We start from the raw sequence: 27,760 nt of genomic DNA on the forward strand, positions 1-27,760 counted from the left end.
TGGTGCAGGTGAATGGAGGTATAAGTCATGTAAACAGTAGTCAGAACACAACACGTTCTTCTGGCACCGTCACCCTTTTTCTCCGGCAGTGTGCTACAGTGCAACAACACCCTCAGAGGGATGAAAAGTTTCAAAGCAAGATCTGATTATGAGGCGAACAAGCTGAAAAAGGAGCCAGAACTCAAATACGTTGTGGATGCTGCAGTAAGATAACATCAGGAGGTTAAGACTGCATATAGTAACAGACACCTGCATTACCCAGAGAGCACTGATCTCCTCCAGACAGTTAAAAGAACAACAAAAATCATATGGCGACCTCTCCAAAATAATTTGATCATTTTCTGTGTGAAAAAAAAAGAAAAAAAAGAACAGCTCTTCTTTTGAAGTTGTACTGAGGTCCCAGCTTGATTACCACTTGAGATCGAACAAGATCTGGCAAAAGGTAGAAAAAAAAATTGCTGCTGGCAGGTCTCGTCATTATATCTTGGAGTTGGATTAGATGAAGTATCCTGGGTATTTCTGACAGAGCCACTATTCATAGCCTGTTTTTAACCCTATATGTTCCACTTTCACTGCATCTGGGAGCCAGCTGCAGCTCTTTTGTATATAGTGTGCAAGTGTGTCTGAGTCTGATTGGGGTCACCAGAGTGTCTGTCTCATTCAATATACAGCTGATGGACCAACTGGGAGGTCACAGAACTTCCAACAGCCAGGGTCTATATGAACCTGGAGAAATTTAATTTTGAAGAGTGCACTGTTCATGTAGATGACAAACTGCACTTGAAGCAAGTTAGTCACCAGGACATGAAGAGATTTAGAGCTATTGAGTTGTCAGAATGTGAGCTGTATCACAGAGAGATCACAGGCAACTAAAAGTTGATGACATCTCATCATTGTAAGTTTAGTTTCTAAAATACATGAAATTCAGGGCTGTCATTTCAAATGATGTGGGATTCTTTGAGAGTGTGTTGTGTATTTAAAACTCTTTGGTGCGATGCAAAAGAAAGAAAAAAAAACCAGAAAGAAAACATACACACATATCGTCCTGTGTGTAACAAACCCAAAGATTAGAGAAAGCAAAAGTAAACAAATTGTTCTTTTTGCTAAAAATGGTTTATTGGATAAGGAAGATTACAAACCTGATCCCTTGATGGTAACCATGAACTATTTGATTATACAGGCCAACTCTTAGAAATGAATTACCACATGGAAAATATTAGCAACCCGTGAGAGAAAAAAAAAAAAAAAAAAAAAACACACACAAATGATGAAAACGTAACAAAATATCAACACTGTTGAAAGAAAAGGTCAGAGCACCAAACTACATGCACAACAGTTAAAAGGAGAAAACACTGCAACGGTGTGACAGAATAAATAGACTAAATATGACAAAAAAGCAATGTTAAAAGTTTTCCTTGAAGTTTAGGAAGGTTAGGATAGCATATCCTACTAGAAACATCTTTAAAGCTGATCTGTTTTGCAGACCATTTCTTGAACTGCTGGACCATTTCAGTGTAACAAGAGGTGAGACAAGAAGCAGGTGTGTCTGTGTGTTCTAATTTAAACAAGACATCATCTGAATTCACTTTTCTTAAGACCAAGGCACTCAACTTTTACATCAAATACTTGTGTACACCAAATTTCGAGCAATTGCCACTGCCACTTGCAAGCATACAGTAAAAAGCAACTTGTTTGTGGTTTAGTAGTGAGTTATATGAACTCTAGCAGGTGCAGTAACTTTTTCAATTTGGACACCACGAATACTCAACATTCATTCCCGACTATTTAAGTACTGGTCAACAGTACTTTCCACACAGTTCAATACAAGACTTGATCTTAAAATTTTTACACAACATTTTTGAAAGTAGTCATAAGAATGTACAGTCATAAAGTTAGTGAGAAACACACATCTACTAAAGAAAACATTTTTAGTTTGTTCTCTTGTAATACCAATGTGACCTCTCCTACTACATTTTACAGTCAGAGTAAGTTTGGTTAAATAAAGCACATACAGTTAAAACATAAATGTGATAAGACTAAAAATAAACAGAGACTAGTTTCATAACTGACAGTTGAGCGTGAAAAGTGACACAGACATAAGCCGGAGCATGGTTTTTGATAGTAACTGAGTGGTCCCCACATTCATCATTTTAAGCGTCAGTAGAAACCACTGTGTTCCCATGTTTTTTTTCATCCCAGACTCAACCTTTAGGCCTTCTCCAGTGATTTATAGTATTCTTTCAGCACAGCCCAGGCCTTGGGCGCCATGAAGCCGTCAGGAGGATTTTCTCCCTCGCGAGCCATCTTACGCATGCGTGTACCTGAGATGAAATCATAGTCTTGATGGCTGCAATTTCAAAAACAGAAAAAACAGAGTTTTTAATAGTACGCATATTTCAAATAAATACAAGGATGCTTATCAGCAGACCAGCAAATATGAGGCAACAATAACTGCCTGCTGAGTTGGAATCAAGTGCCTTGAGGCGTACCAAAAGGCCAGTTAGCATTTCTGCAAAACAAAACAAAGCTCTTATAGCATTTCACATCATTCGCAATGAAAATAGATGTGATCGCTGTGTTTGGTAATATTTATCTACACAACTCTACTCTACAAAACCCTGCTTTCCTCCCAAATTACTCTATAGCTAGAAAGATGCTGTGACAATCCAGAAAATAGCAGCACACCTGTGTTTAAGGTACTTTATAGGTCTTTACTATACAATGCTGCCACAGAATCCTTTTACTACCACTACTACAATTCTTAAAATCCTACTTTATATAATATATGATTAATATTTTTTAAAAATCAGATTAAGCCTTCAGGAGGACACAGTAAGCTTCCCATTTGTTCTTCCAAATACATTGCTTAAGCTGTCTTTCAATATTAAAGCCTGAAGGTTTTTTTTTTAACAATTCTGGTGAACTGTTTTTTTTCTCCCAACACCTAACATTCAGTAGAATATCACTGCTGACCAACTGCTGTTAAATGCAACACTGGCTGATTCTAATATACCTGTAAATTAATACATTAAAACAAATTGGAAAAAAAAAAAACATTTTTACTTTAGGGTATCACACACTACTGACAAACAATCGAATTAAATGTGTGTGCATGAGGGAAAAGCTTCTCTCTGATAACCAGATTCCTCTTGTCCAAACATTTTTCTACATCTTTCAGACATTCTGATGTCTACTCCCCCTCCTCTCTTTATGACAGATGGCTTCTCACTGCACACCGAGTTCACCTAGTTCAAGAAAGATATGAACAACTTTGTTTGAAGTGTGGAGCCAAAGACGGTCTTCCTCTCTGACCAGGGCTGTGCAGAGCACTGGCACAAGTTCATCACATCTTCACTTGCCTTGCCTACAAATTACTGTCAGGAATAATCAAGACGGTTTCTAGACATCTTGTTAGCAGACATTTAGACTCATCTTCACTGAGCTCACTTTCAGAGAGGCTTGAAGTCCTGCTGTTTATGGAGTACCATTTCTAATTGTTATCACATGACAAAGGGCATCGTGTGGCTTTGAAACATTAAGAATCTGTGAGGACGATGACGTTGCATTTCACATGGCGTGAGGTAAAGGAGCTCCAGGCAAATTCTTCCAAGAGCATTTTTGTACAGTGTCAAATTAGAAACAGCTTGCCATTATGCTTTAGACAAAGACTGAGAGGTATTGCTGGTGATTAGGCTTTAGCATCGATACTCCTCCTGAAATTTGGCAAAGCGCTGTCAGCGTGCATGGGGGAATGGAATGCCATAAATCCAACTGAGAGATGAATACAGACTTTGGAAATCCAGTTATTCGCTTGCATTTGCTCTCTAGCTTATACAAAACCATAAAGTCAGTGATATTCCATATAAAGCTAGAATTACTGCCTAGTGTTTTTTTGCAGTCAAGCTGCAGTTTACATATATGTATGTAGTCAAGACTTTAAAGGAATTTAATAGAAGGTATTAAGTCTATTTGCAGAACACTGTGATGTCACCGCGAAGTGGACCTTTGACTTTTTGGATATAAAATGTCATCACCTCACCATTTTATCCTATTTGTGTGAAATTTTGTTGTAATTAGAGTATGAATTCTCTAGTTAAGGCCAAAAATGTGTTTTGTGAGGTCGCAATGACCTCGACCTTTGACCACTAAATTCAAATTAGTTCATCCAAGTGAACAATTGCACCAAATCCCCTCCAGGTGTATCTGAGATACCGTGTTTACGATAATGGGACGGACAGACAGGAAACCCAAAAACATGAAGCCTCCAGCCACGGCTGTCACTGACACAGAGGCATAAAAATACTGTATAGTGTATTTTAACTTATTGATGTTACGTGACATTCTGAAATGTGTACAAGTTTGGTAAAGGCCAACGAGGACATTTTCCATGTTTTAAAACAACTATAGAGCATATTATTCACATGCATATGCTTATTTACACTCAAATCTGTACAAAGTTTTTGGATATATTTTGCCAATGTATGGCACACGTCAACTTTTTTTTTTTTTTTTTTTTGGATTTGTTTTATTCATGATATTTATTTTTTCTGTCTTCATTCTTATTTTTCACACTAGTCTTAATGAGTATGCCGCACAGCTTTTTGCTTCACTTTAGACAAAAAATGTAAACTTTACAGTTAAATTTGGTCTAAATAAATAAACCTTTTATCCCAATGTGGTAAAAAGACATTCAGCATAAACAGTTTGTTAACAAGAGATGTTCTGTCACAAACTGATCAAAGTCTTTCAAAGACAGGACACAGTTTTTTCTTACCTGGTCATGCCATAATTTCAAAGCCAAAGTGTTGGTTATATTTTCAAACTCTACTATCTTTTCAAAGCACTGTTATCTCTTTCCACATAAGTACTTGATGTTCCTGATCAACAATTCGGTTTGGATTTAACGTCATAAATATGCATCATGGAAAACAAAGCAAATCTTCTGATTAGTCTGGCCATATTTAGTTTTAACATTCCTTGCCAAACACGGCTACAGTTGCATAACCTGATGGTGGAGGCTGCATCAAATCCAAAGGAGAGGCAGTGAGATTGCACGATTTTTGTTAGTCATCATGTGCAATATCCGTATACAAACTTTAATTAATAGCAGGTTTCTGTAATTTTTGAGCAACATCAAAGCTCATACTAATCCACAGAACCTTTTAACTGTGTAAGAAAGAAAAACAACCTGTTATTCTTGGCTTGGCATTTACTGTAGACAGAAGAGAAAGAGGACAGAAAATGGATGAAAGGATTTTAAAAAATCAAAAAAAAAACAAAACAAAACAAAAACACCACCACTGGCCTAATTAGTAATTAATTTAATTTGGAGAATGTAATTTCTGTTTAGGCTGCTGGTTCTAATTGGCATACATGTGCGGTACTGCTCTGGACTAAATCTACAAATTAGCTATTTAATTTAGTGTGAGTGAGCACTGCTGCTTTAGACTCTTAACCATGTCTGTTTTCCATAAACCTAATAAACTTAAAGACTCCGGGATCCAAGATGGGACGCAGGTTTTAACTAATGAAATTATAAGATGAACAAGTACTCACTTTTTGGGGTCATAAAAATCCATTGCCCTTTTGACCTTGTTGTAAGCAGCGACCTTAAAGGGTACAATCTCCAATGTGATGAGACCTGGAGCCATGGTGAGGACCTTGGCCCCGTGAGTGGGTTCGTACAGGTCCTTTCCTGTGTCAGGGTGGGGCATGCCTGCAGGGTCACGGCCAACAATGTAGAAGTTGGCACCAGCCACCATCCGAGCTCTGCAGTGCCACTGAACCTGTGGACGAGAAGAAAAAGAGAAACTGTAGAGACTGAGGAAACATTGCAGAGATTAGATTGGAAAAGATAAGTTGCTACCTTTATATTGAAAAATTGTTCTTAGAGATTAAAATGAGTCTTTTTGCAGTACTGTTTTAGTTTTGTTTGTGCTCAGCCTCCACCCTATTGTACTTGCTTTACTTGGGAAATATACCAGGGGTGTTGGTTGCCTTTAACAGATTGTGAGCCAATTATACAGAGTGCTGGGGAATCATGCTATTATTAGTCCAACATTAAAGACTTCAAGCAAGATGTATTGTGTTTAATGATCAACTTGCCACTTATGCTGTAGCTGATTTAATAGAGGAACACTGTATTTTTGTAATAAAGACTTACTTTTAATCTGACAGTGACCTAATTGTGGATGCTACAATATATCACTACAGCTTAAAATATTATCTCTAAATTGTGTAGGGTAAAAGATTAGCTGAAATCTTAAAATACAAAGCCAAGGTAGCCCTAAATATAAAACAAATCACAGCTACCTTTGCCAGTTAGTCTTTTTAGTAGATGTACGCTACCTCCACGACTTAAGCCAGCCAGCCTCCAGCAATTGCTGCCCTTAGGAATTTGCATTCACCAAAAGCACAGAGGTTCTCTTTCTGTTTCTCATTATCAATAATTGCTAAAACTTCACATTACTTCTTGATAATTACTAATACTACTGCCATTAGAATAATGCTCTTGCCTGTGTAGTTTGTGTATTTTAGGATGTAGGGTTTTTAGATAAGGCTTACAAATCCAGTGATTTCAGCTCAGGATGGAAGCTCAAGAACTTTCTGGCAAATATGGACATTGCCTGGAAGTAGGAAGCTTGTTTTACAATTTGAGTGACAGGGACATCAAGGGTATATGTTGTTAAACAAGGTGAGAACAATGACACTAAGGCTGGAGCTGAGTCTGGTTCTCTAAAACTCCCATTTAGAATTACAAACTGAATAAATTCACTGCCTGACATCCACCAGCCTCCAATCTGCTATCAATAATTTTCTCCATAGCTTTCCCATTTTCATAAGTGAATGATTAAAAGATTCCCAGCTACACAGCGACGCTCAGTCACACGGAGAGGTTTGCGTATGGCATGGAAACACTAAACAGAGTGCCAGTAAATCCCTTTTACTGCCATTTATCACACTCAAAAATGTGCAGACACAAAGTACGTGACACTCCTCTTCCCCATGTCTGCTGTCATTACTTGTTGCTGCTGTCACATGTTTTTGTTCCCTTCCAGTTTTGAGGAAAACATTATGCCTTTTTTTTAAAAAAGAAACCTCAAGCATGTAACTGAAAATACAATATATGTGATAGTCGTTACCTCAGTTGGCCCCGCATACATCATGGGTGAAGGAAAGATCGCAACAATGGTAGAGTCTGGATTCAGGACGCCCTCCTCCAGCACAGCAGCATGCTGCTTCATTCGCCAAGGCAGTGGCACATCATCGTCCTTAGTCCAGCCTCCCAGTGGGTGGAGCAGCAGCACGGGCCGGCGGTAGCCTCGCTCAATGAGACGCTTGTGGGTGTCCTGCATCAGAAGAGCGTGGCCATTGTGGACCGGGTTGCGGAGCTGGAAGGCAAATACAGCATCTGAATAGAGAGAAAGGAGAAGAAGGCTTTGTTATAATCTGTACAAGTCAAACAAAAGGCCCCAGTGTAACCAAAGATAATCAAGCAGCTAAGTGCCCAGCCACTGAAATCACATACAGCCTGTGGTCTTATTGGTGAGTGATGCCCTCAACTGTGACCCCCACCCCACCCCCCCACTCCCTTATTTCTGTTACAACAGAAAATAAAAGTACTGCAGGTGAGTGGACGATCCACAGTTCTTCTCTCCTTTAAAAAAATGGAGGCCGTTTATGAATACTGTCACATTAACATCTTTCTAAAAATCCTTTAACTTATTATTATCGTTCTGAAAGAAAATAAATAAGTACCAACACAACTTGGCCCCATACCTGCATTCATTTCTTTAAACTTCTGTTTCAGCTCAGTGGGGGTCAGACGGTACTGGTCGAGTCCGTCGTTCCAGTAGATCCTGTCCAGAACCTGCAGGTCTCCACCAACCAGCCAGTCCCCACTTTCCATCACCATCTGAAATAGGAGTCACACTGATCATGACAGTGAACACAACTCGAACGTAATGCAGACTTAAGACACTGTGATCCATAAAAACTTCACTGTGCTGGAACCAGGCCAGCATGAATTCTAATAAAACTCCAGAGTTATTACCCAGTTGTAACGCGGACACAGCAGCATAAATCAAAGTCCCCATGTGTCGTTAAACAGTCAACAAAATTCTGGCATGCCCCCTCTTCTGCATTTGGCCACATCTACTACCTTAATTTCAATAACAGAGCAGAGACAAAGTCAGATTGTATTCCACAGTAAAACCTGGTGATGAGCTCATGACCACACTGGACAGGATTTTTTCCCTTCACAACATTAATCCAACAATGTCACTAAAGTGCTCAGGATCCAGGCAAAGGCCACTATTGTTTCAGGCAATACCATTCCCCTGCCTCCTGTGGCATTTATGAGACCGTAGCTAGAGTTACTGAAAACAGTGGCCTGTGGGATGTTAATGTGATACAAAGTGACAATTCTCTACAGGCCCGGCAATAAAAAGAAGCACAGCTCCAGCAACTTAGATGGTGAGAACTCAAAACAAAGGCAACAAATTAAACCTGAAGTGTGTAGGCATTGCGAAAAGCCGATTTGGAAGTTGATAAAAAAAGAAAAATCCATTCATGTCAATTGTCTCGCTGACAAGTAATTTATCATGTTGAAAAACACAAAAAAACTCTTTGATATCCATGCTTTACAAACATACCAGTTTCAGTTTGATCTGGCAACCTATATATAAAAGTCAGAGGTTTTTCAGCAGTGGAGGTGGCTACGTGATGTGATCAATAACAACTTGGCTCTGTTTTAAGAAGTTTTCAGGATCATGTTGTGATTTGTTCTCCACAATCCGATTAATCCAACCTGCCCACTGCTGGCCTGAGATAGGAGAGTCATGACAGATGCAGAACAGTCTTATTCTTTGGAGGGATCAACAGCATTGACAAGTTGCTATTTATTTCCCTAACATAAGTGAACGGAAAATATAATGTCTGCGTGGATAAATCAAAGGAGCAGGCCTACATGTACACATGTGCTCTGTTGATCCATTAAAAGTGCCCTGTAGCTTAACATCGCCATAGCCAAATAAACAGCCGCTACACCATAGGTTCCGATGAAGGGGGGTCCTGACTGACTGACGGACAGGTAAACAGGAAAAAGAGGATTAACTACATGTAATACGGAGCAGGTCAACTCTGGCTGGAAAGAGACGAGATTGAGAAAAAAAAAAAAAAAAACTGTAGAGAGGCGTGTTGACAGACTGGCTCCGGCGTGGAGAGTTAAACATACATTTAAGTATACATACACACACTCTTTTAATGAGTGACACCTGAATCACAGCAAGCTGAACACACATATTCAGCTGTGACAAGTTAGAGTGGGTGAAGAATGGCAGTTGCGGAAATACAGAGCATTAAGCATGTGTTTAAAGCCAGCGCTGAGGCATCAGGTGTTGACACTGGAGAGTCATGGTACCAATTTATGAAACTGGCAGCTTCTAATGCATCTTAAAACACATTACCGAGCCAGATCTGATCATAAACAAGGTGAGACAAGAAAGATATCTGCTGAAATTAAAAATGACTGTACACTGTGGTGAAATATTGAGACAGCCGTTCTCTGGCGTTAATCTCTGTCCTGCATTTGTAGCAGCAAAAGGCTTTAAAATGAGCCAATGAGGTTTACAGCATGTCTGACCCCGGGGAGTGAAACCATCAGTTGCCACAGAGGTTAAATTAGTTTTGTCTTGCATCTTTGCCAGTATACAAGTGGCTGCCCAACAGCACTAATCCTGAAAACAATGAGAGTTAAAATTAGCCAGACAAGCAACTTTTAAAAGGTAACCTTGCACTGTCAGTTCACGCAGATGGAGTTATAAAAAGTAAATCTGACAGCTATCTATGTCAGCAACACCAGACAGTTCTGTTCTTTTCCAGCTACAAGCCAGTGCCACTTTCCGCAGGGTGTGGAGGATCATTTCAGGACGTTACCTCGCCACTCAGTCTACCTGAGCCCCAAAGCAGTCAATAGGAGACAGATGGAAACAATTCCCGGGTATATTTGTAGAAGGGTTGGGTGAGCGGAAAGGTAGAAGCTGGCAGGGATTCCACAGCCTGTTCAGCTGAGCGGTACAATCTCAAACGCATTTGGTGGAGGCTGAGAGAGAAACTCAGCATCCAAATATAACACCTGCAAAATGAGGGTGGACCAAAAAGATCAAGTGATTACACTGGGCGTCCTGACAGACTGTGAGAAAAGCTCCACTCCTCACCCTAGTCAGTCTTTCCATAAGCACTGTGAAACGGCCAGCTCGGATCTGTGTTCTATCAATGCAGAATCCAGGGAGGCAGTTTGCTTTCACATGCAGAGTGTTTATCACATAGCACACTGAGAAAGACCGTCTGAAGATCTGCAGATGCCGTTCAATACTTTGTTGAGCTTTTGGATTTTCGATATCCCTTCCAACATATCGACCCATGCTGTAAGCTTATAGTTCTGAATAGGTCACATCAGAACTTTACCTTGATGTAGGGGTGGTCCTTGCAAGTGGTGCCCCACTGGCGAGCGCAGCGCTCTTCTTTGCGGTGTTCATAAAACTCAGGGTTACGGAGGATGGCAACTCGCCTGCCCTCATAGACCAGAGCCATGGCTGTTACCCCATCTAAACGCTCTTTATCTGCAGTAGACACTGGCAGCACCACAGGTACTGACAGGTTGATGACGCCACCTAGGACAAGGGAGAAACGAAATGTTTATGAGGCCAAAAGATACATTTACACAGAAAGAAGTGTTTTGTCCAACACACAGTTGTTCATATATTTGCTTGAAAAGTTGCACACCTATTGTTGCAAATTCATTTTCTGGCAATCTACTAATGGAACATCCAAGTGTGATATTTATTATCTAGGGAGTTGACATCTTAATTGACTTCTGATTTGACAGAGACTGTGGAGCTTTTGACCACTAGCAGCGCTTTGGAGAAATGTGTAGATACAGGCAATGCAATAGCTATTCCACTGATTGACAGTTGGTGGCAGTAACACACCCTGAAATGTGGCAGTGTACCAACAAAGACCATGAAGAAGACAGCCAAGGCAGAAGCTAGCAAACACTGATGTACGGGAATTCACTTTTGAAATAGCGGTTGTTTTTTTTTTTTTGTTTTTTTTTTAATGGTTTCGCAATTTTATGAAACGGAAATGCCTTCAATGTGCTAATGCTTAGACTTCAAATGTGTTTTAATGAGAAGCTGAATGCAAGAAATAACTTTTGTATGTTTACAAGAAAACCCCACATGGCACACTGCATATCAGATAACCATTTGAGGGAAAAACAATGTATGGGACCCTACTGCAAAGCCCTGAGATTCTGAGAACATTCCACAAAGGCAGGTTAAAATGCTCTGAGGTTTGCAACAAAACAGCTCAACCATTCTCTAGTAAAGTTTCCATGTTGTACCCCTTCAGGCTAAATGTGGAATATACAGCTAAACCACAGGCTACACTGAGTCTTCAAGGCTGCAATTTAAGAAGCTAGAGGAGAAACATCCCCTTTTAAGCTAAGCCAGAGCTTGACCCTTTCTCATTTCAAGATTTATCTGTGTAGTGACAGCATTCTGTTGTCGGGTTCATTTTGTCATCCAGGTTGATGAAAACATTTTGAACGGCACGGTTTTCACATCACCTCAGATCAAACACTGCGGAGACAGAAGGGGACGCTGACTGTTGCTGCCCCCACTTCCCCCTGTACCCTCTCCTGGTCCCCTCTGTCACAGTGTAGAGCTCACAGCTGGTTTCAATAAAACACACACACACACACACACACACACACACACACACACACACACACACACACACACACACACACACACACACACACACACACACACACGCCTGCCAAATGTCCAAGCAAGGGAGACACAAGCTTGAATTTGTTTATTTTTACAGACTATTTGATTAGTCAAACATGCAGTTTTCTGCTTCCCAACAAGTTTTGGTGTTACAGCAATCGATCCTCTCACTGTGATATCATTCTTTCACTGTCAAATGCCTGGAAGGAAGGGAAAATGGACAAATGGAGGCATATGGTGACAATCAATACAGAGGCCTCTTCCTCTGTGTCCCTCTCATCCAGGACAAACAGGAAAAGTGGAATCAAGACTCTTCACATCATTGTATATATATTTCTGCCCCTGTTCAGCAAGTTTCTCTGACTACCCTTCTTCCTGGGAAAGAATGTAAATCCTCTGTGATTTCATTCTAAGTTGTAATAATTTGATGGCTTTATCCTTCAGTGAGGACAGAGTTTGTAATATATTCCTGTCAAAATCTGAAAATAAAATATAGGCTATGTTAACTTTCAATTTATTTTACATATTTTTCATTTTACTCCGTGTGTATGTATCAAAGTATTTGGCACCACAACACAGAAGAGAGGTTTAAGTGTTCATATGGGCAATAAAAGTAAATTGACTTTTTCTTGGAATTTCAAACAATACATGAGAAATTGCTGTAATTACTCCACAAGAGACTCTACGCCCAAAATGATATTTGTTTTCCAAAAAAAGCCAAAAAAATAAAAAAAATAAAAAATGGAGGCATTCCTGAGCCCTCACTGCAAATGGAATCATTACTTCACCAACATGATACACAGCATCATCACTCTTGAAAATCTACAGTTAAATCAACTTTACTCCTGATTACATCAATGTGTCATTCTGCCACCTTGGCTAAGTTGTCTATCACTGCTGTATAACGGCTCAATACTTCGGCACGTCAGCCCACAGGAAAAGCTTATTTAAGCCCCTCAGTGCATCCAACAGTGCAAAAATACACACTGCAGCTTGCAGGGACACATGCAGGGAGTAAGTGTTCATCTAATTTAACGCTCCATTTAATCAAGAGTGCTGCATTTTTATTTGAATTCAGTAAAAAAAAAAAGTTACAGCTACAGCTAACAGACGTTTGAGGGTTCAGTAGACAGAATTAACACAATACTGAAAATGGCAAATTATAGACACTTGCGAATTAACCCTTTGGCTAAGAGGTAAGCTAAGGACAGGCAGACCAAAAGCCTGTCACGGTGCTCAGTATGTTTAAATAAGAACAGGGATAAATTCATTCCTACTATAGTTGGAGGACAATATATCGAGCGATCGTGGCACCAATAAGTGCTTTACAAGAAAAACATTTGCATATAACTACTGCCTTGAAAAATATGTACTGATGTCCCAACTGAAAGCCACCCGTGTCCTCCGGGTTAAACCATTTTGTGATCACTCAGCACCACCTAGTGCTTTTTCTTAAGTATAGCAACACTTCATTTTAAAATGAAATGTTAAGATTTCCTTTGCCCTCAAAACATAAATGACATCTTACCATCCAGCAGACAGTCGAAATGAAGACACTGTAAGAACTCTCTCTCCCTCATAAAACCATTCAGAGGGGTGGCCCAGCCCTCAGCCAGCACCTGCACCCACTGCATGTCCACCTGTAGTTCACATACACAGGCGCATAGGGTACACGTGAAGGTTAAACTTTGAATAACAAAATAATACACAAAAATAAATTAGTTGATGGAAAGATGACTCATACTTGCTCTATATACACAAAAGCTATCTACAGTTTTTTTTTTAGCTTAACTTGAAAATGTATCATAATCTTTAAAAATCAGAAGCACCTTGCCAATCTGTACAGCAGGCAGAGTCTCTGCATCAGCCTTAGCCAGGTCCAGTTTGTTCTCCTGAACGTACAGCTCTTTCACTTCATAAGATGCATCGACAGGAACTATATCCTGCAGGAGCAAAATAACATGAAATTAATTACTCAACATAAATCATTAAAAACGCCCTGCACAATAAGACTTTGGTAGAGGGTTCCCATCTACTAAAGCAATATTGATTTTACATGATAATAGTCTAGACACAACAACATCCACACAGCTGTGAGGCTTCACTGCCCCATGGTGGCCAGTGGAGGGATGACGCCACCATTATGTGCATCAGGTCTGAACTTCAAGCCCCTGCCTGTCTCTGTGGTCGTCACAAAAACAGCCAGTAAAAACAACACCAGTTGATTCCAAAACATGATACATCTCAGCTCGTCTCCTCACCCTCTCCTGAAGCAGGTCAATAAGCTGTTGTATGCACTCATTCACACTGCAGGAGTCAGTCTTCAGCACCAGCTCCGGAGCCTCTGGCTTCTCGTACTCCGAGTCAATTCCAGTGAAACCTGATTAAGTAGATACAGGGAACAGAGTTTCTATCACAATGCTTAAACAACACTTGTTAACCAAATATTTTTGTTTCTCTTGAAATACTCTTCAGTCAATTAAGTTAAGAGTAGAAATAACCATTGATTAGTTACGACAAATCAGAGTTATTCATGTTTCTTCTGGAATTCACGTAGAGCTTCAGAGAACAGGTCAGCACTGAATATCATCTCATTAACAATGTCTCCGCTACCTGAGACCAAGCGGAAACTTTAACGAGAGCTATTCGCTCTACGGAAATGACAAAAAAAAAAAACAACATGCTGTACCACACCTGATAAAAAGTGCTTCCTCTAACAGTGATGCATCATTTTTTTGGTTGAGCTGATAAGCATGAGTAAAAACAGAGAGCAGAATGTGGGAAATGATTGTTTGCTTGTAGATTTCTACCCACTATCTTAAATTCAGCCTAATGTGATTTTGACCTATTTTCTTTATGCAACCAATACAAGAGTCTAGGCCTTGGCTCTACTGATGAACTTCATATGAACAGTATTAGACCATACTCCACCTCTTATTTCCCCTGCCCTGGCTCTCTTGTACAGTCCCTTCACATCCCTCTGCTCACATACGTCCAGTGGAGCATCCACAAACACCTCAAAGAAAGGCAGCCCTGCAGCCTCATGGATCTTCCGAGCATTGAGGCGATCCTGTCAGACAAAAACCAAGCGTATAGTGTGGCACACACATGATTTTAGCCAGTGTTAGAGGAAGTTAAGTACATTAAGTTATTAACGATCATCAGGTTTAAGTTTAACAAAAAAATGTGTCCTCTGATGCAAGAGGACATCATTCACCGTAGCATGAAGTAAATTAATTCCTACTCCATCAAGCACGAAGCTGAGAACTGGCTTCCAGTGACAGACAATAAAGGGAAGTCAAAAGAAAAATACACTGCTAATCATCCAACAGAGTCCTTCATAGTAATTTGAAAAAAGTTTGTGGTAGTTGCACTGCAAATGGTATAATGCAGAATTTGAAGAGGGTTTTTTTTCTCTTATTTGCCTTTATTCAAATATTCAAATTGACATATTAACTTTTTTAAATAACTCAAATTCGTGTGCCCAGTATGTCTTAAATTCAGGCCAAGAACACATAATATCCTGCCTTCAAAAGCTCTACTTTATCGTGCTTCATCAAAACTTCAAAATCTTGTGTTTGTGCTGGCATCATTAATTTCAGCAAAACAATGATGATGGACAGTGACCGAATCAGCAATGTCATCAATATCAATCAAAGATCAATAAAGTATTCCAAAAACAGATGTAAATTTTATAGCATTGTAAAGCACTAGCGTGTTAAAGCTAACTTCCTTTCAGCCTAGAACAAAACTGTTCTCAAAGTGTCAGACTTGATTTAAATATATTTCAATAAAGATGGGACAACAGTTATAAGAGCCACATTACTACAGTATCAGTAAGGCCTAGTCACATTTATCCCCTTCATCTTTTTCTCTCATTCAAGCGCTGATGCTTTCTTTTGAACAGTCACTCACCCTGCTATAGGGAGAGATGAAGCTGGCAATACAGACCAGCCCAGCATCAGCAAAAAGCCGGGCCACCTCAGCAATGCGTCTAATGTTCTCTTCCCGGTCCTCTGGGCTGAAACCCAGGTTCTTGTTCAGACCTTGACGGATATTGTCCCCATCAAGGGTGTAGCAGGGGATACCATGACACACCAGGTACTCTTCCAGAGCCATGCTCACTGTGGTCTTCCCTGCACCGGACAAACCTTTACATGGAGGAAAACAGGATTACGAAACAACTGTTATATCACCTAAAGGTGTTGATTGATGACACTCTGAAATGTGTTTTTCATAATATGTTGCAACCTACCACTCAACCAAACGGTGCATCCTCTGAACCCGCCTCTTGTGCCCACAACTTGCCCACGCTTGTTTCGGCTGACGTGATGAGCCTGATAGGTGACATTAGTTGCACGTTGCATTCCCTGAAATGATAAAGATTTACTGTCAATTCAGCCCAGAGGTTAACATGAACGGGGCAAGCCATTTCAGAGACCATTTCATTGAAGTCCTTTCAAACCATTAAGATATGGTTTCTCATAAATTTGTAGACTCACTTGGCCGTTCTATATTATGAAGAGAGCTGAAATGTCAAGTTGCAAATGACAACCATTTTCATGATTCACTGATCTATTGATTATTGTTTAACACAGCTCTAGGTGACTATTCAAATACCTTGTTTTATTCAACCAACAATCCAAAACCCCAAAACATCCAGAGCCTTTTCCAATTCCCTGTTCTTGTTTGTGTGTTATTACTGTTTGTTGGATTTTGGAAGACCACATTGTATGAATGTTATATTTCTTTTACCCTTGTTGGTTGCAAATACTGTTTAGCAGAATTAGTTTCAGTGTCTTTTCAATCATCAATCAAATATGAATTAGTGCATGTAATAAATTACCTTGCCAGAGGAAAAAGAAAACGTTTTGCAAAATGTATTTTTCTGACACTGATACTGGAACAATCAAGGGTAGTGTTATAACAGCAGCAATGACATTAACCAAACATTTGATGCCCTTTCCTTAAGTGTATTAGCAGTCAACTGATTTAGCCACTTTTCGTTCTCGGTGCTGCTAGCGATGTAGAGCTAGCTTTACTGTACACCAGTGTAATGTTAAATATGCTAGTTAGCTAGCTGTCTGGCCATTTGCTCCGTTAGCTCGTTAGTATCTTTTTAGTGGAGGCGGACGGACGTGATGAATCAGTGTGTCGATTTAACACAAGTTGGCAAAAGAAAACTCACCCAGCTCTCGGCGGCGTTGCTAAGCTTCTGTTTCTTGTGCGAGTTGCCATACGTCTCCATGACAGCGGTCAGCGGCTGACTCAACCAGCTACCTCTTTTAAAACACACCAAACGAGAGGCTGCTCGGCTCTTTGTTTACTTGTGAAGGTATGTCTTCGTTTTCTTTGGCACAGTTGTCTCCAGTCAATGGAGGAGCCGGAGCCGTGGAGCCTGGCACATCAACCGGGAAGAGCTTTCCAACAGCCACGTCACCGACGACGCGGTGACGCATTTCCTCAGTCTGAGGTCAGTTCGGGGAAGAAACCGATCTGAGGTCAGTTTTGTTTGGTAGTCGTTCATCAGCACGGTCAGCGTCTAAATGGCTCAACTGATCTGCAGCCAGTACTTGTAAAGTAGACAGTTCGTGGTTGTAAGGGGAACATTACTACGTATTAACGTATAATGAGATTTAATTACTTGTAATATTGATGTTTATTAAACGAAGCCTGTATCATTACTGACATGACAGAACATTTTTGAGATTACTTAAAATAATGGGAAGGATTCATAGCTAAATGCGTTAAATGCATTGAAATTAGATTTTAATATTGTTTCTTTTTTATTTTATCCTTTGCATACGTTTTATTAAATGGTAACAAATATACAATTTTGTGTCTCCATTATAAAAAAAAAAAATTACCCGCGAATAATAAAATACCGCGGTACTCCACCTAAGTGGTGTAAGATCTCGCAGAACGCTTATTTTAAACGAACAGAGTTACAGGGTGAAGCTTGTGCTGATTACAGGACAGACTCAGAATTAAAGGGGATGCAAGGCAGGAGGCTGAATATAGCGGATGGACGGATGGAGGGATGAATGGGGCCACGGGGAGGAGCGCTCCCTCAAAAGCCAGCGGCAGTGTCGTGTGTTGTAGCAGAGCAGCCTGAGCAGAGCGGCGATCAAGCAGGGCGCAGCATCAGGGAATCAAGGAACTGCAACTACAGGAAGAGGCACTAGGAGGCCCGAGCAAGGCAGGTAGGGATGCTACATAAACTGAGCAACATGTGAATCTAAATGCGGATCCCCGTCTTCTCATCGTTATATGTTGGGTTACGCGTATTTAATATAGACGATTTTGTGGCATTGATATGTGATATTGAAAAGGATGGTAGCCTACAGCCGGGCTGGATTTTATACTCCTGATGACATTCAACTTTTTTTTTTTTTTTTTCTAATCATTCTTGCTTACAGATACGAAAAAAATACACTGTTGATACGAATTCTATTCGACATTACATCTTTGAATTTTCATTTGTTGTACAGGGTTTATGTATTCGCAAAAAAGTTTGATTCGGCTGACCATTGGGCATGAGCTGGAGCAGCGGGCTACGTGTTTATGGTGTGATGATGTCAGCTGTAGACTGCATTTATATTTATCAGCAGCCTCATGTACAGAGATAAAAATAGCAAGTTGTCACATATATGCAAATCAAAAACAATATTTTTGAATTATAAATACTACAATGTACATATTCTGTGGATGCTTGTAATACAGCTGTGACTTAATAATTCAGTTGCCAGCTCCCAAATGCAATAGCTCTAAATGAAAACGAGAGGGTTTAATTACAGGACATGTAATGACCTGTTGCCCCACCCAGTAGCCTCACATGAGGCATGGTGTTCAACACTGTGTGTGTGTGTGTGTGTGTGGGGGGCCACTGTGCTACACCCCAAAAGTAAACTTCAAAACCAGCTTCACCACGCACATCCCATGTGACAGACTGCCACCCTGTAATATATGGGGCGCTTGAGAGACAACACCCAGTGATGAACCTGACATTACTGCCAGTATCCACCCCACATGTGGTTATGGCACCCAGAAAAGTAGGGGTGGCTCCATGCACACTGTCACCATATTGGCTTGTATGTTAAAAGTGGCTATCCTTTCAAAAGAAAAATACAGCAAAATTTATTTGCTCTGTCAGCAAGGAATAAGTGTTTTTTGTGTGTTTTGATAAACAGCTTTGGACAGTGACAGTGAATATTATACAGTAGTCATGGGATCCAGTAGAGGAAGAGAACATCATTGTGGTGAAACCAACGGTGTCACACATTTGCTCTCTGTCATTCAGACTATCATGACACGTTTACTGGCAAATGACTATGCAAGGAAATAACTAATGGCAAATTGCACTGATGTTACTGCTACTATAAAGTCAATATCTTCTATTGCCCCAAATATAGGCTACTCCTACTACCATCACCACTACCACTTATTCTCCTTCTACTTATCAGTGGTAGAAAGTAAACTTACTGAAGGACTCTACTTAAGTACAGTTTGACGTACAGTGCTTGTACTTATTTCCACTTCATTCTACTTTATACTCCCACTCCTCTACATTTCGCATGTAAACATTGTACTTTTTACTCCAGTCCATTTAGCTGACAGTGGCAGTTACTTTGTTAATTAAGAGTTTAGGTAGATTACAATAATACTATATAATATGACGCATTTTCTCAGATAAAACTTTTTTTAACAGTATAAAGTACTTTAAATTAGCTCTACCTGAACCAGCCATAACAGTGAAAGAATACTTAGACATCAATACATGTTAATTTAACAATCAAGTAATATAATATAACACTCTGGGTCCATTTTCACTTGAGTTACTTTATGTACATTTTGCTCCCAAATACATGCACTTCTACTTAAATAACATGTTTTACTTTTAATGGAGTACTTTTACATTGTGATTCTTTGTAGTTTTCCCTTAAGTGAAGGATGCACATTCCTCTTGTTATTTCTCAAAGCACAAAGAAATAATCTTTTTATCATACAGGCATTAAGGAGGCCTTCTTATCTTTTATTATAGAGCCTCAAATACAGCATGCATAGTACTTAAGTGCTATACAAACTTGTGTCAAATACTTCAATCACATCCTCTTCAGTGAGTCTTCTGAACTATACATTTAACATTTTGAGCATGTTACTGAAATGAAACTAAAGTAAAACTTAAGCAGTTATGCTAAACATGCAGTTTCAAAGCTGGGTTTATACAAGGTACATTTTATAGCATATAGTCAGCTCCTCTCTACATTGCCACCGGTTTCTAGAGGGCAGGGTCACTTCTAGTGCGATTTATTTTAAACCCTCCCTTTGATGAAGACAGTCCACATGATGTGAAGAAGAAAATGAGTGGACAGCAATAGTAGCATGTTATTATGAAGGCCCCAAAGTGCAGTCAGAGCCCATGGTTCCCCTGGAGTAAAATACAGCCTTCAAGGCAACTGGGTGGCTTCTCCTGAAATAGCTTGGGTGAGTGGAGGCAGCCAAGTTATCCATTACGGCCTGTGACCATGTGGAATAGGTTTTTCTGCCAGTTTTCCATCCACCACCCATCCCTTTAGAGAACTGGGTGCTCCAGCTGGTGGGAAAACACTGTGTACTGTACACTGGTGAGGAGGGGACCGGTGGAAAACTAGTCTAATGGAGACACTCTGCTGGCCTCCCATGTACAGTACACATGCAGCAGTTTCACAGTGAAAATAAATATCTCCCATCTTCTTTGTACTGGAAGTCACACTGACACAGGACAGATTAGCTAAAACACAGAATTAATACTGTGCCTCTTTAACAAGTCAATATTTACAACTACGAGCTGCAGGCAAAAAACCATCAGCTGATGAAGACTATGTGATACAGTTAAAAGCTCTGTAAAAAGCTTGTAATTGGACGTTGAGTTGGGAATGTGCATAAAACTTGACTAAGTAGGTTTTTAACCATGACCACAATCTTACCCTGACCTTAATCCAGTTTTTAGTTGTCTAGAATGAAGCAAACCTCAACCACAGAGGTAAACAGAACTTTCTCCCCTCAGGTGAATTGAATTTAATAGAACAGATGAAACAAATCTTCTTATAAAGGCTCATATAATTCCTTTGCAACTGTTGTGGAAAGCAATGACGACAATGTTATCCAACTATACCATAAAAATGGTCATGTGTTTTGTCTTGGAAGACAGTGATAAACAATTTGTTTTGTTGTTCAGGACTTGTTTGAACATTGAAATGAAGTACTACCAATAAATTAATTGTATTTGAATTGGCTAAGGGGTTATGAATCAGAAAATGTCACAATATCCCAGTTAAACTATGGTGCTGTCATAGTGTCCTATTATGGAGTCTATGGAGCAGCAGCAGGATCTCCAGATGTCATTGTCACCACAGTCTGTCTCCCTGCTGTTCAGCTGAAGTATAGACTTGCTCAAATTCACAAGTTTAAGCCGAGATGTTCAATATTAGAAAAGTTTAAAAAAAAACTACAAAAACTAAATTATGTTATATTCGACAAACCAAAAGAATAGATTCACCAGCTCTCACAGTCATGATGTAAACACTATGCTAAACAACAGAGTGACTGATCCTTAAATGTCAACATATAGGATAACAAGCTGCAGTATAATGTACCACAGAGATGCAATACAATCACTAATAGCATAAGGGGCGTGGCATTGTAATTAGTTTATATTGTTTGTCTGCTCTTGTTGATCTTATTTGCCATCTTGGTCAGTATTAATACACCTTATGTACCCATACAGTCTGTCAGAATTTGTATTCTGTAGCCATTCATCAGATGAATAACAGAGGCTGAATGCTGTGGGTGAGTCAGAGGGCATTCTCCTGTAAGCCTCTCTCCACTGTAATAATATTTTCCCCAAAACTGGTCATGAGGAAACTGATGCTTTCAGCAGCTCTCTTGAATCCATGCATATTCTATTTCTCTCCCTTCGTTCGTCGAGGTGCCAGGTTTTTCTCTATGTAAACATACCATTCTGTATGTATCCCGGATGACATTTATTGTGATGCATGTCAGGGCTGAAAGCAATATCCTCATATCCATTAAAGGAGCTGTTAAAGAGACTAGAAGCCTTTTAGATGTGGGAGAATAAAAAAGGGCCATTGCTGTAGTGCTCTCTCAAGTTATTAACTGAAAAAAACTCAACAACAAACATTCCATTAGCTCATCTTCAACTTTCTTGTCTTATTATCTGTGCGTATTTTATTTAATTTTGTGTTTTTTGATTGTTTTTTTGTTTTGTTTTTGTTTTTGTTATTAACAATATCACAGCAAGGTCAATTTAGCCGCTGTTCTGGAGCTTTTGATCATATTACATCTTCTTCGGGACATGGAGTTTTCCCAGTTGTCATGGACTTTTAAGCCACCATGGATAAGAAGTCCTTAAAGTGCTGAGAAAAATGACAAAGGCAGAGAAATAATGCGTGATACGATTGAAAGTTCCGGAACAGCTACTAAATGGACCTTGGTGGTCGTGATATTGCTTGCTATGTCCAAGATCAAGAATCAACTGTCAATCTCAGCTAGTTTACTTTTCTTGAGCTACATTTGCATTCATACAGCCTGAAAACTTGATGTTGAGCTGAGATGTTGAGAGACGTAAATTGCTCTGTTGCAATGTTTGATCAGAAAACTTTAGAAAACTGAACCGACCATAGCAGCTGGTTGTTGAGGACAAAATCAGAAAACCAAAGCAGTGCAGGACAAAGACTTCGGGAAGGCCCAAAATAAGAGTCTGACTGAACATCTAAAAAGAAAACTGTCTGAGTGGTTCTGGTGAATGTCCAGGGAAAGGAAAATGTAACTCAGACAACCGCAACTCAAAAATAGTTTTTCAGTCTAAAACGGACATTTCGGCCAGTGGAATCAAGAACTTTATATCAATAAAAGCTCCATCTCTTGCTTTGCTAATCCCCAGGATAAGGAAGAGCGGAAACAAAAGTAAACCAGTCTTCATCACCTCCCTGTTTCTCATCATGGTGATGGTGGTGATACTCTTAATGCAACCAAGCAGCTCCTGTTTACTTTTGTGCTGGTAGATCTTGTGCAAATGAAAGTGCTTGTGCTTTCCAAACCAAAGAGTTTGTCAGTTTTCAACTTTTTGTTTTCTCTCATGGCAGCTAAAAAGCCTCAACCCAGGGGAGCAGGGCCTGTGGATGGACAGTGCAGGCAACCATGGCATCACAGGAGCTTGTCGATGCAAGAGACTCTGCCACTGATAATATGAACCCAGGAATGGAAGGTGGTGCTGTGCCCAGCAGCGGTAAAACTTGTCCTGTCCACACCCCAGGTGGGGAGGATACAAAGAGGGGCTTTCGGAAAGGCATAGGGAGGCATAATGACTACGTGAAGATCTCCGTGCCAGAGTCCAAGGTCAATCGTCTGCCCATGGAGTGGTGGAAGACATTTCTCGCCTTCTTTTATGCTGGCTTCAACTTGGTCCTTACCACGGTCGTCATCACTGTAGTCCATGAGAGAGTCCCACCCAAAGAAAGCAGCCCACCTCTTCCTGATAAGTTTTTTGACTATATTGACAGGGTTAAGTGGGCATTTACAGTGACAGAGATCAATGGCATGGTTCTACTGGTCATTTGGATGATCCAGTTGTTCTTCTTCAGATACAAGTAAGAACCTTTGCTTACTGTCCATTGTATAAGCAGTTTTCTTTCAGCTTAAAGAGTAAGTGTAGTGATTTTCTTTACTTTTTTGAGGTAAGTTACTTTTTTTATGGTATGTGTTTACATTGCATTTACATTGTTTTTTCTTGTTCTGCAAAATACAGAGTGGAAATTAAATGAGCAGAGAAAAATTTAACTTCACTCAGAAAAAGGGCTCCAGTTTTTCTTTTTGTTAAATATTTAACAGTTTTGTGATTATTATATTGGCTGAGGCGGAGCCCTCCGATTTGACATTGACTCACACCACTGTGCAAGATAGTCTCCATTTTGGGAGATTTAAGTAGATGTTTGCCACTTTGTAAGTAATATGGCGAAACCAGGTGACCACATCATTTCTGCAGCCGCTTGATTATGGCTCTTAATTTATCCATTTGCAGGTCAATAGCAAGCAGGCGATTCTTCTTCCTCATTGGCACCCTGTACTTGTACCGCTGTGTCACTATGTACATCACCACCCTGCCTGTACCTGGCATGCATATGACTTGTGCTCCTAAGGTGAGTAGCATGCAGACATCAGAGCAGACATAAGCTGTCACTGTTCATCCAGGTGCTCTGGTGCACCCTCTGGCATTTTGCGAAGCCACGCAAGAGGCAGCTATAAAAAAGTCATTTTGACTTTTCACTGCCTCAAGTGATATTGAGGTACATCAGTGTTTGATCAAAAACATGTGCTCCTGGCAGTTATTTGCTGGGCTGTGTAGTGCAAAAGGATCAAAGGTCGGGCAGTTTAGTAGTTGTTATTTCTCTCAAGAATTTGATATGTTTCGGAGAGTGTATGAAAGCCTTTAGCTCCTTGTGAGTAATGAGTTATCGTCAGTAATTTGAGCAGCAGGTACAAGAGATTTTTCCATGTCTAGCTGATGATACTCTGTAACTATCTTTTTCTTTCTTCAATTCCTCTTTGAGTACATGTTTCCTGTCCCTGTAAATTACTTCAAATTACAATATGTTGCCTATAGAGTTGAAAAGATCAAAAGAAAACTAAGTAATTCAACGCTTTTTGCTCTCTTGCCATGAGTGAAATGAGAAGATTGATCGCACTAGGATATCTGTACGTTAAATATGAAGCTACAGGCAGCAACGTGTTAGTTTAGCTTAATACAGGACGGGAAACATGAGGAAACAGCTAGCCTGGTCCCAGGTAAAAAAATCTCCCTATCAACAGCTCTAAATATTATCTGGTTCCAGCTTCTCAAATATGAAGATTTGCCGCTTTTCTTTGTTTTACCTCACTGTAAATTTAATATCTTTCGCCACTAAACTGTTGACCAGACCAATGGAAAAATATAGAATAAGAATTTATTTATTGAGCACACATGCTTCACACAAGGCGACAACTTCAAAAGAAGCGGTTATGCAATAATGTTACCACTGATCCAGTGTTAATCTATTTCTCCCTCTTCACATCTACTTTCTGTTCTCCACCAGCTCCATGGAGACTCCCAGGCAAAAATCCAGCGGATTCTGCGGCTGATTTCTGGTGGAGGGCTTTCCATTACGAACTCCCATCTCCTGTGTGGAGACTTCCTGTACAGTGGACACACCGTGATGCTCACCCTCACCTACCTGTTCATCAAGGAGTGTGCGTACTCAAAGCAACGCTTGTTTGTTTGGTTGTATGTGGAAACATTTATTGGAATGTCCCATGAATAACATAAATGAATGGTATTGTGTGTTTCCATTCTCATCTTATGTGTTCCACCATCATTTGAACTGTTTTAGAGAGGTTTTGAGTGAACTTTATGTTCAAGTGCATATAAAAAAATTCTGAATATTCAAAACTAAGTTTGGTTTATAAGCAGAAGTTGCAGTTTTTTCACTATTACAATTTTTTTTTGCTGTAGCCTTGTTTGTCCATGTGTTGCAGGAAATCCCTCTGTTCTTGACACATTTCACTGAAATATTACAGCCTGGCTCTTTTTGCCAGTGGAGACATGAAAGAACAGAACACAAATAGATGCTGTCATAAATATTGCCAACACTCTTGTCTTTTCTCCCCTTTGTCTCCAGACTCGCCGCGGTCGTTTTGGTGGTACCATCTGATGTGCTGGCTGCTGAGTGCCGTGGGTGTGGTGTGCATCTTGGTGGCACATGAGCACTACAGTGTGGATGTGGTCGTGGCCTATTTTATCACTTCCCGCCTGTTCTGGTGGTACCACACCATGGCCAATTTACAGGTCTGAACACAGAACTCAACAGTGGATGGCTATTTTTGTGTCCGTTGGAGTCACACCCTCTCATCCCTCTCACCTTGTTACACATGAGTCATTATACATGCAAGGCTTCACTGTCTGTGCTTTACCAACACAAAAATTGAATTCTGTTTATGTTTAAAGGAAAGTCTCTCTATATTACATATTATTATAAACTTCGTTCACACATTTTTAGACTGTGTCAGAATTGTCTGGATGTCATTCCCTGAAACAGTCAGTATAACTTCAAAATGCTGAATCACTCCCTCCACTGGCCAATTTGTAAGCACACAGTTGGTATGGGGTGGCACCAATACAAAACTATTCCTTAGGTTATATTAAAACACTAATAGTAAACATGGTTAACACAATCACCACAATTTTGCCAAAAAGCACACCAATAAAGTAAAAGAATTAACTTTGGCCACTGATTTCAGTGCAAGTATGATCAAATGCAAATTTCAGCTTCTTGTCAGTCTGTGTAGATTAATTTAACTATTTATAAATCATATACTGTTTCTGAGAAAAAAAAAACTAGAAAGTCTGTAATTTTGGAAGATAACCACTTGTTGATTTGTCTTACTCAGCCTCTTATTAACGTATAAACCAGATAACCTTTGGAAAACATTTTTGCATTGAAAGAGGACTGTGAATTTTTGTCCCCCAGTTCCTCTAGTGATGTGCATTAGAAATTAATCTTTTAATGGCCAGTATGAGCTTAGTCTGCATGTTGTAACTCTAAATTACATTAAAACGTGCATATTTGTTTACAACACACAGATAACATGCAAACTTCAAGGACAATAGAAACCATACTATATATTTAATCACACTATGGCCAATTTACAGGTCTGAACAGTAAATAATTTCCAGCCTTATCAGCATTGTGTTTGGACACTCAGATGTTCACAGCAGTTACATATTGTACTTCATCCGCCCCAGACAGACTAACTTCCACGTTCGCTTGTTCAACTAGGCCGCTGGATACAAAACAGCAATAAGAGCAATGAGTCACATTATGACAAAAAGACGACTTCCTCATGGCCTCTTCATCAGCACCACATTGAGCTGCATTTCTTTTACGGAAGATGCTTTAATAAGCACGTTCTTTTCTTACTATTACTATAAAATTTAAAGGTTAACTTTTTTTTTCTTGACAGACTTTGAAATGTTCGCCCAACAACTACCTCACCAACACGTGGTGGAACCCGCTGTTCAACTTCCTGGAGAGGAATGTCCAAACCTCAGTGCCGTGCTCGTATAGCTGGCCCATCACCTGGCCTCCTGCCTGCCTTAAGAACCCCTGCAAGAAGTATGCCATGGTACAAAGCACACGAGAGGAGTGATATGATCCTGATACCCCATGCCTGATAATCCACTGAAGTGGTAATCATTCATTCAGTATTGTCTACTGGACAAGAACATTATGGTACCAAATACATAGTTACTGTATGAAAGAAACAAAAAATGTGCCTAGAAGGATAATCATATTGTTTGGGGTCTTTGCCACTGTAATTTATTTGTGAGATAAGTTGATAAGTTCTTTCTGTAAATGATACTTGTATCAGTTCCTGGTGAATTTCAGACATGAACAGACAGTTTGTTGCAACTGACTCGCAGGTTTGTTGCAGTATTTGCAAGACTATGATTTTGGACCCGCTACCATAATTCGTTCATACTGTATTGATGGGGTTTATCTCAATATGATATCAGTATGCTCAAGTCACAAGGTGCCTTAGTGTGTTAAATGTCAGAAGGTGTACCAAAACTACCATTATGAGTCTTGGTGTGTTTTTTTATTTTTTATTTTTTTGTATTACTATGTTTATTATAAGTATAATTATTATTATTGTTGTTATTATTATTATTATTATTATTGTTGTTGTTGTTGCTGCTGCTGTTGTTGCCGTTGTTGCTGTTGCTGTTGTTGTTGTTGTTGTTGGTAATGATAATAATAATAATAATAATTTTGTATTCATTTTAGCTTGAGTATGTATATCCTAGCTGTAGTCTCAACTTTATTCTGTTGTATTAAAATGGAACCATACTAAGGCTTCATTGCATTTTCTAA

General features: G+C 39.7%; 2 protein-coding genes across 2 annotated transcripts; one reads left to right on the forward strand and one right to left on the reverse strand.

The window, feature by feature from the left end:
- Nucleotides 1-1,091: 1,091 nt before the first annotated feature.
- Nucleotides 1,092-17,218, reverse strand: papss1 (3'-phosphoadenosine 5'-phosphosulfate synthase 1). Its single transcript, XM_071504172.1, has 12 exons — nucleotides 16,984-17,218; nucleotides 16,051-16,165; nucleotides 15,711-15,946; nucleotides 14,727-14,865; nucleotides 14,057-14,175; nucleotides 13,625-13,738; nucleotides 13,324-13,435; nucleotides 10,468-10,673; nucleotides 7,780-7,915; nucleotides 7,143-7,411; nucleotides 5,557-5,786; nucleotides 1,092-2,347 (listed from the first exon to the last, which is right to left on the reverse strand). The coding sequence occupies exons 1-12, from the start codon at nucleotides 17,041-17,043 to the stop codon at nucleotides 2,209-2,211; spliced, it is 1,875 nt and encodes a 624-aa protein (XP_071360273.1). The 5' UTR covers nucleotides 17,044-17,218; the 3' UTR covers nucleotides 1,092-2,208.
- On the forward strand, nucleotides 17,137-27,747 carry sgms2a (sphingomyelin synthase 2a). Its single transcript, XM_071504174.1, has 7 exons — nucleotides 17,137-17,268; nucleotides 17,770-17,998; nucleotides 22,940-23,443; nucleotides 23,875-23,992; nucleotides 24,926-25,079; nucleotides 25,508-25,674; nucleotides 26,850-27,747. The coding sequence occupies exons 3-7, from the start codon at nucleotides 22,995-22,997 to the stop codon at nucleotides 27,033-27,035; spliced, it is 1,074 nt and encodes a 357-aa protein (XP_071360275.1). The 5' UTR covers nucleotides 17,137-17,268; nucleotides 17,770-17,998; nucleotides 22,940-22,994; the 3' UTR covers nucleotides 27,036-27,747.
- The last annotated feature ends 13 nt before the right edge of the window (nucleotides 27,748-27,760 follow it).

Source organism: Trachinotus anak, unplaced genomic scaffold (assembly GCF_046630095.1).
Source record: "Trachinotus anak isolate AG129_WGS33_773 ecotype Australia unplaced genomic scaffold, CSIRO_AGI_Tana_v1 ptg000019l, whole genome shotgun sequence".
Taxonomy (NCBI): domain Eukaryota; kingdom Metazoa; phylum Chordata; class Actinopteri; order Carangiformes; family Carangidae; genus Trachinotus; species Trachinotus anak.